General features: G+C 43.8%; 1 protein-coding gene across 2 annotated transcripts in view; it reads right to left on the bottom strand.

The window, feature by feature from the left end:
- The window catches only part of LMO1 (LIM domain only 1), a 64,593-nt gene extending 61,499 nt beyond the window's left edge, over positions 1-3,094 (bottom strand). The window contains exon 1 of one of the 2 annotated variants that reach the window (XM_074841946.1): positions 3,040-3,094. Coding sequence is in view for 1 of the 2 variants with exons in the window: in XM_074841945.1 (XP_074698046.1) it covers positions 420-441 (22 nt within the window). In the remaining variant the exon portion in view is untranslated. Of the gene's footprint in view, positions 1-419; positions 534-3,039 lie in introns of those variants that run through there. The other variant, XM_074841945.1, reaches the window with a different exon arrangement.
- Positions 3,095-12,525: the final 9,431 nt, after the last annotated feature.

Here is a 12,525-nt window from a genome sequence, read left to right as displayed (position 1 = left end):
GCACTTCCCCGCTGGCCGCAGCGCTCCCCGGGGCCGGGGCAGAGCCGCTGCCGTCCCCAGCGCGGTCCCCGCCGCACCGCGCCGCACGGCGGGCAGAGCCCGCACCGCCCGGCCTGGGAACGGCGGCGGCGGCGGCCCCGGGCGGGGAGCGGCCCCGGGGGCGGCGGGGAGGGGGGGGTGGGGGGGGGGCACCGTCCCGGCCGCGCTCACCTTGGTGAGGCGGCGGGCGGGGGCTCCGGTACCCGCGGGGCGGTGCGGGCCGGGCCGGGCACAGCGCCCTGCCGCGGCGCGGGGCAGCTCTCGCCGGGCCCGCTCCCGTGTCCTCCCCCCGCGCACCCCCCTCCCCGCCCGCCGCCTCCCGCCGCCGGGGCGCCCGGGCGGAGTTGGCGGCGGGGCCCCGCGCCCCCGCTCTCACCTACCGTCCTCCTTGTCCAGCACCATTGTCCCGGGCGCCGAGGGCGGCCGCCGCCGCCGCCTCTCCGGCTCCTTGGGGCGCTCCCCCTCCAGCCGCCGCGGCGCGGCTCCGGGGGAGGCGAGGCCCGCGCCGGGCCGGGCCGGGCCGGGGAGCGGAGCGGAGCCGGGCGCTGCCGAGGCGGGGGGGGCAGCGGCGCGGCCGCCCCGGCGCTGCCCCGGGACGCGAGTTTGGAGCGGGGCCGCGGCGGGCTACGGTGGCGCTGGGCGCCGGAGAGCTGGAGCCGGGCTGATGCACCAGCCGCCTCGCCCCCGGCCCCGCCGCTGCAGCTCGAGTGCCAGTTTAGATATTAAAAAAGAAGAAGGGGGGGGGGGGTGGGGGGAGAGAAAAAAGGTAAGGGAGGACCAATATCGGGGGCTGGTTCCCCAGCTCCGTCCTTTCCCGACCTGCGCTGTCAAAAATTGTCTTAATGTAATCGCGTGTGAGAGCTCACAACCTCTCCCCCCTTTGCTGCTGCTACTGCACGAGCTTTCCAGGCTTCTAAAGTGCTTTTCTCTTGATTTCACTCTAAATCTAAAATTATATTCAAAGGAAGGGGGGTGGGAGGGAGGAAAGATGTGAACCTATCACTGAAAGCAAAAGCACTTGCCGCCTGCCTCACTCGCTCGCTCTCTCTCTCAATTTATGTGCTTTGCACTCTCTCCTGCTGCTGAATAAATGCACACATTTCCCAGGGACCCTCAGATTCCCCTGTTAATTAAATCAATTCATTATGCTCAGATCTGATTAGCAGCCCCTTCCCCCCCTCTTTGAATCAATTATTCAATACACAAACATAATTGCCTGTGCCAGAGGTGTCTAAGTATTAGCTTATTTAACTCCAAGGACACTAATTACCCCTAGGGCAAGGGAACTTTTCTCATTAATTCTGACAAAACACAAAAGCACAGTTAAAGTGTGTGTGTATATACGTGTGTGAGAGAGAAAATGGGGGAGCGTATAGCCTAGGAAGGGAGGAATTACTCTAACACACGTGTTACTGTATAAATAAGCTCAATTTTCTTTCTACCTTTGCATTAGATTATTCCCCCATCCCCCCTTTGCTAAACTTGCCCCCTCTGCCCCACTTTTTTTTTTTTTTTTTTTTTTTAAAGTAGACAACAGATTGGCATTGCAGTGGTGGCAGTTCTAGAGTGAAAGTGCTTGCAACCAAATCCAGAAAGAAAAAAGTATATAGGATTGATGGGGAGCAAAGCAGAATTTGCAAATAGTTTTGTTTACCAAAGCAGAAAACTCTGTGGCAGACAATCTTCTGTACTTTTAAAAAGCTGTGAAAGAAGTGGCCCTCTGAAGCAGCAGGTAAAATGATACTGAAGCTAGTATGTACTGGGAACAGTTCTGAATTGTTTACTATTTGAATTAATGTCAGTGCCCACTATTAATGTACTTGCTTCCTACATTTACCATACTGGGCTTGATTTCCATTAGCTGAAGCTGGACTGCTGAAAAGAGCCGAGGCAAGACTGATACAAACTGAGATTGACCATCATTGTAGTATCTGAGACTCGTGACTTCTGGCTTGTGTGTTACCCAAATTTTACCTCTGTGTGAACCTCCTTTAGATTAAAAAAAAAAAAGATAAGAAAAAAGTAGTAGTAATTGATTCCCCCAAATTAGGTTTTTACTTTCTAAAGACCTTTATTTTTCATGTCCTCAACGTGCACAGAAGTATTGAAGATTTTCTTTTTGTTTCCTTAGGCAATGCATGAGCTGATCCATTAATCCATTTGACTTTATATATCAGGAAACTAATATTAGCTCAGTTCATCTATTAGCTTTTATTTAGGTCCCCCCATGTTGTCTTTTTTGGACTTTTGTTCGGGCTGGTTCCCCTTGAGGGGAGACAGACAATTTCTGATAGATTTTGGGGGAGAAATGCTGCACATCACCTCATGGGAACTACTGTCTCCCCAGTTCCCCATCTTCACATCCACCTATGTCAAGACAGCCATGATTAAACTTGCTTGTTTGGCAATGCTACCCACTCTCTTTAAAGCTCACCTCGTACACATCAGGTAAAGCCAAGGGGGCGGGAAGACCCCACAAACACCTCTTCTTCTCCCCCACCAAAAAAAACCCCATAGCTACGCTTGCTTGGCAACAAACTTACTGAGTTACACTCATTTCTTGCCAGCATAAATATGACTGGGAACATAAAGTTGTGTTTCATTAGTGCAGTATGTTCTTCTGTGAGTACACACATATAAGGATAAAAATGCCTTCAGCTTTGTAACACAACAAACCCTCTTAATTCTCTGGTCTTTAATTTCCACTGTATGGCACATATTGCACCCACAGGAACTTGGTCCATCCATCTCGATGAATTTTTTTTTTTTTTTTTTCTGAAAGAACACAGCAGCACTTGAAAAATACCGACCCTGGAGAACATCATGCATTGACTCATTTCTGAGGGTACTTTTGGTCCTCGAGCCCATTTCTTTTCTCACCGTGGCCAAGGAGACTTATGAGTGCAAAGCCAGAATCTCGGGATCTCAGTATGCAACTCTCGAGCTTTAATTCTGAGTTTGCTACAGGGGTGATGCAGTTTCATCTAAACACAGACTTACCGAGTAGCAGGCGTTTGTCTGCATGCCCTGAAGCTCAAGGTCACTGATGGGATGCCAAGGGTAGAACAGGAAAAAACTAAGGAAACAGATGTTGACTTTGGTATCCTTCCTAAGAAGGATACAGTTCACACTTGAGCTGAGAGAGATGTGGTCACTGGAGATGAAAAAGAAAGAGGTGGAGGGAAAAAGAAGAGAGAAATTTGCACATATGCATGCGCATGAGGGAACATCACACAAGGGGAGAAAAATAATGCAAAAAAGTACAAACCCCAAAACATTCCATTCCCAAACATGCATCCTGCAGTTTGAAGAGTCTGCTGTAATCCTACAGTTAACAGTTATGGGGATTTTTAGGTTTACAGCTTTAATGAGATGAAGGGATGAACCCCAGTGTAAAGGTCCCCACTATAGGTAAATGACTTTTTTACAGTGTGGTGAAGCATTTTTCTGCATGGTTTTCAATTATATCTGTTCAGCGAGTCATTTCAGAGAAGTGAGCAAGTTTCAGTAATTTTTGAGCCTCCTTCACCAAGTAGATTAGAAATCTCATACAAAGAATTTTACCACATTTATGTTTTAGTACCTTGGCACTAGAGAGGAACAGCTAGATCACTCCTTTGAAAAGCGCTTACATAGGCAACGGGCATAACGAGTGACTGGGAAAGCTCGACACAGATCCATGGCAGAACTGGGAATAAGCCTCAGTTCCCCAACCCTCCATTCTCTGGAGCAAAGCACTATAGCAGCTCGCTGCTGGAGAAGGACCAGACAACACCGTCGCTGAGGTGCCAGTTTATCATTAACGTGCACTGCTACTCACTCAGTCATGGTACCTTACACACGCCCTGTCTAGGCAGTTCTGAGAAGTCATCATGCTCAATACTGCAGAAACTACAGCTAAAAGAGAACAGCTGTGCTCTGCCTAGGAAAGCTTCTGGTCTAATACTAATTCCTGATATTCCTGGTGCAGGAGGGAAGAGGCACACAGGAATAAAAACACCTATGTGCTGCAGTCAGGGCTAGGGCCTAGACCTCTGGGTCTACCTTGAGGTCCTTGCTCACTAGCTGCTCTTACTTTTCTTTTGCTAGTCTGGAACATGAGCAAGAGAAAATGAAGTTTCTTAAGAACAACGTGCCGTTCCCATTAAATTGCAAAGGAAGTCTGCAATATACTTAAGTCAGGCCTTTAGCAGACCCGTGAGGTTTCATATTATCCTATGCTTGAATGAGGCAGATGACTGGAGCAAAAACCAGCTAATGACATAAAAGCATTCTTCTACTTTCAGTCTCTCTTAATTAAGGAGTTGGTTAATGTTTCAGTGTTGGGAATTATAAAGCTTCATCAGGGAGGTTAATATGTTTTTTATTTTATCTTTCAGCTGACAGGAGAAAAAAAAAATCAAAACAAAAAAGAGAAGGTGATTAAGTCATGTGCTAGTCAGAATCCCACAGTGAAGGCAGTATCAGGCCATACCAAAGACCACTGCTGCACATGGTGAATTTAGCAGCTATTTCCAAAGTCAGATTTCTGAGCAGATGAGACTTTTGTCTGCCAGTTTAGACACATGGGGTTTATTTCTTGAATTCACACAAATAACCAAGACAACTCGCACAGCTCTATACTAGATTAGCTACAAAAGATCTCTATGTTATTACCTATTTCAGAATCACTTGCACCTACCTTGCTAGTGTCGGAAGAGAGTGACCATGGGCCTGACCTTATACTGCAATTCAGCAGTCTTGTAAAGAAGGAAAATCGTAAGTGCTCTAAAAAGTTATGTTCACACAGAACATGGGCTGCAGTTCAAAAGACCACTTAAATACATACTTGAGATCTACATACCTCAATTATTTCTAAACTCCTGCTTGATCTACTTAACTTCTCTGCCTATACATTGTAAAAATAAATCACTTGATTCTGTTACTGTTTTGCATGAAATGAATGTTAAATATTTCTGTAAATATAGGTTACTTTTTAAAAAATAAGTGTGTTAAAAATACAGCATTTCCTTTGATAGAAGAAAAATGGCAAAGCTTCAAAAATACTACCTCCAGAGAATGAGTTCTTTACCACTGTGATATAAGGTTGGCACTTTAAGCCATTAGGCTTTACAATCTGTAATGACCTTTTAGAGAAATTTACAGTGGATAAATCAGTTATTCAGAAGTTTTGCTGCTGCTCTCCATAGCACAAAATTAAAAAGAAAAACATTTTTTGAAAAATAAAAGTAGCAAGACCTAAATTCTTGGTCTGCTTCTTGTTTCGTAAGTTGTTTAATGGGCAGATTCTGCCCCCCCAGAACAGCTCAGCTGCAACGAACTCCATGAAGTTTCTTTCTACATGAAAAACCAACATCAGAAAGGTTTTGTGAGTGGGTATCAAGTACTGGAGGATCAGGTTGGGTTTGACACACTGCAGATCCATCAGCATTTCCCCAGTACTGATACAGCTGGGGAGGAGGGCAGGTCTAAGGCAGAGGAACCTATGACCCAAGTGAATGGCTTTAGAGGAGGCCCAGACTAGGATCTTGGACAGGCTGGCTTCGCCTGGGCTCTAGGAAAAGCATACTTAGGGGAGAAGCCTCCTTGAAGGAGAAGCCTCCTTGGAGAAGCCTCCTTTCTCCTACTTCTCAAGACTTTCCCAGGCTCCAGCGAGATGCATTCTTCCACTTGTACGGTCAATCAGTGCTCAACAGTGATCTAAGATTTCAATTCATACTGAAGTCGAGCAAAAGTTCAGGAACGCACCTTTAGCCCAACCTCTCTGAGCGAGTCAACACATGGAGTCTGACTCTGCCACCTCTTCACACAGCAGTATCTGTGCAGACTTCCCAGAGTCCTTTAAAGTAAGTAGACAAGAATCCTTAATGCCCCCTCCCCCAACAAAACCCAACAAAATCCACCCCAAACTTTATGAGTAAATTCTGGTGATGGTGTTTCTATAATGTCTCTCACTTTCATCTGGACCAATAATTGACTTTTCTGTATATCCTTCTCCACTTCAAAGTTCATTGCTACTGCAATGTTTTCCTGCGGGTAGTCCTGCCTTTATTCCTTACCTTGGTGGGTGTGGTAGGTAGACCTGAAAGACAAATCTGGCATCCACACATCTGCCTCAGTTGTTTTACGGAGGAATCCAGCGAGACAGCGTCTGGTTCTGGAGTGACACATGGAGCTCTCGGGCTTACTGCCACATCCACTGTTAAGATCAGAGCTTATTGCTCCCAGCCTGATGTCAGGCAGAGACTAATCAAATGTGAGATGGGTGAACAGAGACAGAGCCATGGAGCTGGCTCTGTGTAATCTGTCACTATCGTTCCTTCTTTATGCTGCAGCAGCACACAGGGGTCCCAGTCATGGAGCTAGACCATAATATATTGTCCAAAAATCCCAGTGCCTGTCTTCAGTAAGATTCTTTCTTCACCGTCTTGCTGCTGAAGAGACCAGGCAGAATTGACACAGAATAGTCAGAGATGGAAATACATGAATCGAAAATATAAAATCCAATGTAGGACTCACTTCTTTGTGATGACAACATCCTAAGACGCTGCCAGTGTCCCCCATGTTTTGTGGCTTCTTCTGACTCTACTTGGCATGAGTGATATTTGCCAGGTCTTCATAGCATCATTCTAACAACATATCATTTAAAAATGTTGATTCCATAGAAAAATGGCTGCTTTCACAATAGCAGTAGGTGCACACAAAGGATATGGCATGGCTGCTGAACACACAATGGAGGAATTCCAGCTATTCACATGCCACAGTCAGTGAGGGTCTGTTGAACTGGACTAGGTTTTGCACATGATTTCATCAGCATCCAATTCAGTCTGAATCTAATGGTGATAATCTTCTTCATCTATTAATCTGTGAGAGGAGAAAACACATCCACAAACCAAAGAGATTAATATTTTATCTTTTTTTTTTTTTTTAAATAAACCCATCCTGTGAAATTACAAGATTTCTTTCCCAATCCAAAGACAGAAACAAGTTCAATGAAGATGAAAGTTACTGAAGATCTTCTGATAAAAGCAGGCAGGTGGAGGCTCTAATGAAGGTATACACTATAGTGCACATCTTGCCAATGTTTCTTAATGAATAATATGTGCGCTCAGATGAGAATAATATTGATTGAGGTCTGCAGGGAAAGTTCTCTAGGAAAAATTTTTATTCTAGAAGCAGAGTCCTTTTTGGAAGATTTTGATCTTTTCCTGCTGCAACCTTTCTCCTCCCCTCTCTTTGTGCTACCCAAAGCAACTGACAGCCAAAAAATGAAAAGCCTGCCCTGCATCTAATGTATCTATCAGATTCAGAAAGAAATTTATATACCGGTACTAAGAATGGCTGCACCATTCTCCTTAGCTGGTAGAGGGCACAGCAGTGTGTAATTAGGACTGGATTACTTTACTCAGAACTGGAGCAGAGAGCAGATGTCATGCATTAATATTGGCATTTGATTCCACACATTTTCTCTACCATGTTTGCAAAAACAATTTGCCTTCCTATCTTGGATCTTGCCCTGCATTTACCCTCAGGTTGCTGCAATGCAAACAAAAAACCACCAGTGGCAATATGTAGAAGGACATACATGTAGAAGGACAGGCCCATATAGAGTGGGTAGCGTTTATGATTTAATTCCTAACATAAAATATCAAGTTATTTTCTGATTATGTTGATTAGATTAATATGGCTGGTATGTTCTACTAGATGCCAGCTCAGACACAAGAGGTCACGACATAATGTGTTTGTTAACATAAGCCAACAGTAAAGAAAGATACACTTTATTCCAAATGAATGTTATCAGACACTATTTGTAGTACATATGAGAGATGCATCTCTCTTCTCAAACACAGCCAACTTCACCTGTTTTCCTACACAGGGGACTTCAGTTTTGGTTTTGCTCCAGTTTGTTTCATATACAGAATCCTTCCAGAGGGCCTACAACAAAATTTGGTGCTGTTAAAAATATTGGCCCTAATTCTGAACTGCAGCCAGCTTGCATTTGAAGCAGCTTTATGGCTGCAGCTGGGTTCTGGAGGTTTCTTACAAGTAAAAGATGATCTGCCTTAATTTAGGAGCATCCAGAGATTGATTACAATGGTCTATACTACAGCAGCACAGAATAACCATAACATACTAGGCAGCATGCAGCCCAGCAGAGTGATGCTGACAAACCCTAGCTTCATATGTGTGGATGCAACCCAAAGAGAATAACCACTGAAACTCTGCTCCAGTGGTATGTTTGACTTCAAGACACACTTCTTGCTTTACTTAGTGATGGAAGATGCACATCAGACCCAGACCTGTAACACCAGCAACACACCTGTAACACCCGTTTGTATCACACGGGGCACTGCCTACACAGACGCTTTGGGAAGAGCACCAAACTCCTCTATCCAGACCTATGTAAACCCACCTCTACTGCCTTTGTTCTCTTGTGATGCCAGGCACTGGGGAAGGGGGTGTGTGTGATTGCTATAACAGGGTCACAGCTGACAGACTGGAAGATCTTGTGCTTGTAGACCACCAAGTCCATTCCTCATGGAAAACAGTCCCTTCTTTTGCCTACTCCCTGTACTCAATGGTGGCAACTCCCCTAGACCTAAGGAAGGGCTCTGTGTTGGATATTTTAACAAAATGACAAATTACCTTACCAAATTAGGAAAAGACTACTGAAATCAGATTGGCAGGTTCACATTATTCTGGTCCATCAGCAAATGACAGAAGTGCAAGAACTGCTATCCTAAAACAAGAAAATAACTGGAGTGAAGTGGTAGTGCTTGCCACAGTTCTCTTTAAGCAGGTGAGAAACTCAGTCTGAAAGCTGTAAAGATAACTACAGAAATGATATCATTCTCTCAGTGAGAGCTAGAAAAGCTTCTCTGCTCACAGGGAGGTCAAGAAGTGAGAGCCCAGTGGATCATTTGTTGCGTTTTTAATGCTTCATGGCTCGGGGTCAGTCAGAAATCCCTATCCTAAGGTCATGATTAGGGCAGTCTGGAAAACAATCTTGTTTCTTTTCTGTTACTGGCAAGGCCTTGCTCAGGCTCTGCTATTTCTCTGTCTCTCACAGCAGATTACTACAGCCCACTCCTCCTGCTCATCATGCTATGGTTAAATTCACCCTAGGCACTGACATTCAGCTTCTCTGGGATCGCAGCGGCCCAAAGGACCTTCCCTGTAGCCGTCCATAGTGTTGCAACATGATGCAACAAATAGTCAACCAAAGCTAACCCTGAGCAGCATTCAGGGGAGTAAAATTCCTTACTGTGCCTATTGATAAGCAAGCACTAATACTTATTTTTAGCTTCATTTTTAAATAGCATCAATGAGGCAGAATGAGGAGCACGGATGGCAGCAAACTTGTCTAAGTAACGAGTCCTGTTTCTACTGCACTAGCCTCTTGCCCCTGCAGCAGCACGGCTACACTTGACACGTGGGGAAGCAGTGATAATCATCTGTCTCCTAACCTGCTTAGGAGATGGTTTGGCTTAGAAGAAGCTGGGAAGCACAGTTTAGAGGGCCTGCTAATGACTACATCTGTTTTAAATAGACATATTTTGACTATAGCTTCCATACCAAACAGTCATTGGAGTCAAGCAATCACTTAAAAAGGCTGAGATACAACTCTGCAGTATTTTACAATGGATTTAATAGCTAAGCCTTAAAAGAAAAAATACTGCCATGCAAACATACAGCTGAAGCACGGGCATTTAATGAACACCACTCACTGCTTAAATGGGAACTGCAACACTCTTGCAAATGATCTATAATACCTTGCATTGCTAGTATATCAAATTTGCATAAATATACCTCAAATATTTATAAATCAATAGACATAAGCATCCATTTAAAAGTGAGTATCAAAAGTGCATTACAGAGTTCTTACAGACTCTCTAATTAATTCAAATAATCACATTTTGCCTTATTAAATTAAACATTATATGGATAAAATATAGCTTGCCATCAATTCTAAGCACTAAAATACTGTTAGAAAGGAACACTACTGCCAAAAAAACCAAGAGAGAGAGAGAGAACATAGCCATAGAAGAACACTTAACCAAAATGTAGCTGTAAGATCTAATGCCATGGAATGACTAACAATAATGTATATATTACTTTTAAACAAGCAAGCAATTTTGGATAACTTTCCACTTCTTTGTCTGATACTCCAGTTTCAGCCTAGTGAGCTATAACTGTGCAGGATAAGCAGAAAGAAGCAGAAGAGCTTGCTAACCCTCTTGCACATTTAAAAAAGGTCTCCTCAGAAGCAAGGATAATTCCTTATTTCCTCCAGCTGCTTATTTACTGGTGCTTCCCTGCCCTTATTTAATTAGAGCTAAAAAACCAACAGCACCAGCCACCCCTCATAGTTTCTAAAACTCTTTCCAACTAAGAATCCTTTTAATTATCAAGAAGTATGAAGAAGCACTGAGGACAGCTGTGCAGTTTGGAACAAATTTCTCAGTCAGTCCCACTTTAAAGCTTTTATATACCTGCCTGAAAGACAGTGATTAAAGTTTTTTAAGAGTATATAGATTTTTACACGGAGTAGTATGATGCTCAGAACCAATTAAATGTCATCTTAAGTACTTAGCTGAAGCATTTTTTATACACTAGGAATCAGTTAAGTGGAAGGTGCCAATTTAAACTTACATTTGAATTTTGCTGTTGACTTAATTTCAAGAGATTATGCCTCGTAATTTAAGAATGATTTCAGAAAGCTCTCAGTAGAACAGTCTCTGTTGAGTTGGCTTCAGGAGCACTGCAGAAGTCTGAAAAAAGAAAACACACAAGGGAGATCTGACATAGTCAAGAGCAAATAAGAGCAAATAACAACAACAAAAGTGTTGCAATTAAGCCCAAAATAATGCAGGTGGCATCACATGAGGGGGTCTCAGTCAAGAGAGACTCAGTCTGCACAAGGACATTAAGTGAGTTTTTTCTGTTTTCAGGCAAGAGCAATAAACCCCAGGTTTTTCTTTCGCCAACATGTGACAAGTTAATTTGCCACATGTAATAACATGATATAATGATTCACACACCCTTTCTTTGATTAATGCTTTCTCAAGCAAATATGACTTTGACAAATTTTGGGGAGAAGAGAGTATAATAAAACTTTTGGGAATGAGGCAGGAGGTCTTACTGCTAAAGCACTAGGCTGGAACTAGGGAGACTTGGAATTTATTCCAGGTCTGGCGTATGTTTTCCATACAACTTCTAGAAAGTCTCTTGGACACCAAAGCAAAAGTCATGTGGTTGATAAAATTTTTCATAAATATTCAGGTGCTCTTGACACAAACATTTATTAAGAAAATAGAGGCTAGGTGGGTAAATGGACAAACTAAGAGTGTAATCCTGGGCTAACCCAACCCTGGCCCCCCATCCCCATCCCTTCTTTTGGGAGAGTTGTTGTTGTTATTATATATTTATGTATCTCTTTACATGGATTATGTCAGTGACTGGGGCTAAGGAATGGTCCAATAACTAGAGTACAACTTCAAGGGTAGCCCTTAGCATGTTGAAGGGAAAGAGTAGGAATGGGCTGGCTTTGCTGATCACGTGACCTTATACCTATGTATCCCACAATGCAAGCAAGTATACACTTGGCACAAAATGTAGGAGTTGCCATCTTTCTTCAAAATATGGGCAAACAGCTTGACTTCTCTTTCTTGTAACAAAATACACCAGCATGACCCCTGAGATCACTCCCTGGCAGATGGGAGAGCTGGTATAATTCTTTCATGTGCCTGAGCAGATGTCACCTGGACCAACTAACTAACCAAATAGTCTTTTCTGGCTTAGGGTGTACTCCTGCAACTTCTCCTGTTTAATTTATGTGTAATCATTAATAAATCATTGGGCTGGAGGAGAAAGCATTACTCCAGGTGATGGAATAGGTTACTCATCCTGGTTTCCACTCCTTGCTTAGCAGATTCTGTTTGTGTTTTACATTCAACAGTCTTTGGCTAATCTGTCACCACTGGCATTGGGATTCAAGCCCACATCACCTTCAGATGACTAGGAAAAAAGGTCTTTTTCTCCTGTTCTCTATGCTTGCATCCATGGCAGTTTAAATAGGGAGAGCTCCATTCAGAAGAAGGATGGAGAAAGTCCTTCCACCTAGGACGCTTAATAGCCCAGGGAGGAGGGTCTCTCCTGGGAGATGTAGGCTTGGGAGGAAGGACTAGAACACAGGTCCCACCCTGCTTGCATGAATACTCTGCCCACTGAAGCATGGCATGAGGAAGAAGAGTGACTTGCTCAGGACCATAAATATGTGCCAATACCAAGCACAGAGTTTGATTCTCAGTCCTTTGCGTTTCTGACAGGAGTCTATCTTTCCCTGTACTTTCATGCACTAATACATGCTTAGTTTTATCATTAGAGGACACCATGAAGTTGTCTCATAAACCTAGGCTACTGTTTTTATTTTTAAATTGCTTAACATCAGCAAGCACTTTCTGCAATATACAGTGCTGATTCTCT

The sequence above is a fragment of the Strix aluco genome, chromosome 16, assembly GCF_031877795.1.
Source record: "Strix aluco isolate bStrAlu1 chromosome 16, bStrAlu1.hap1, whole genome shotgun sequence".
Taxonomy (NCBI): Eukaryota; Metazoa; Chordata; class Aves; order Strigiformes; family Strigidae; genus Strix; species Strix aluco.
This window is presented reverse-complemented; position numbering and strand designations above follow the sequence as displayed.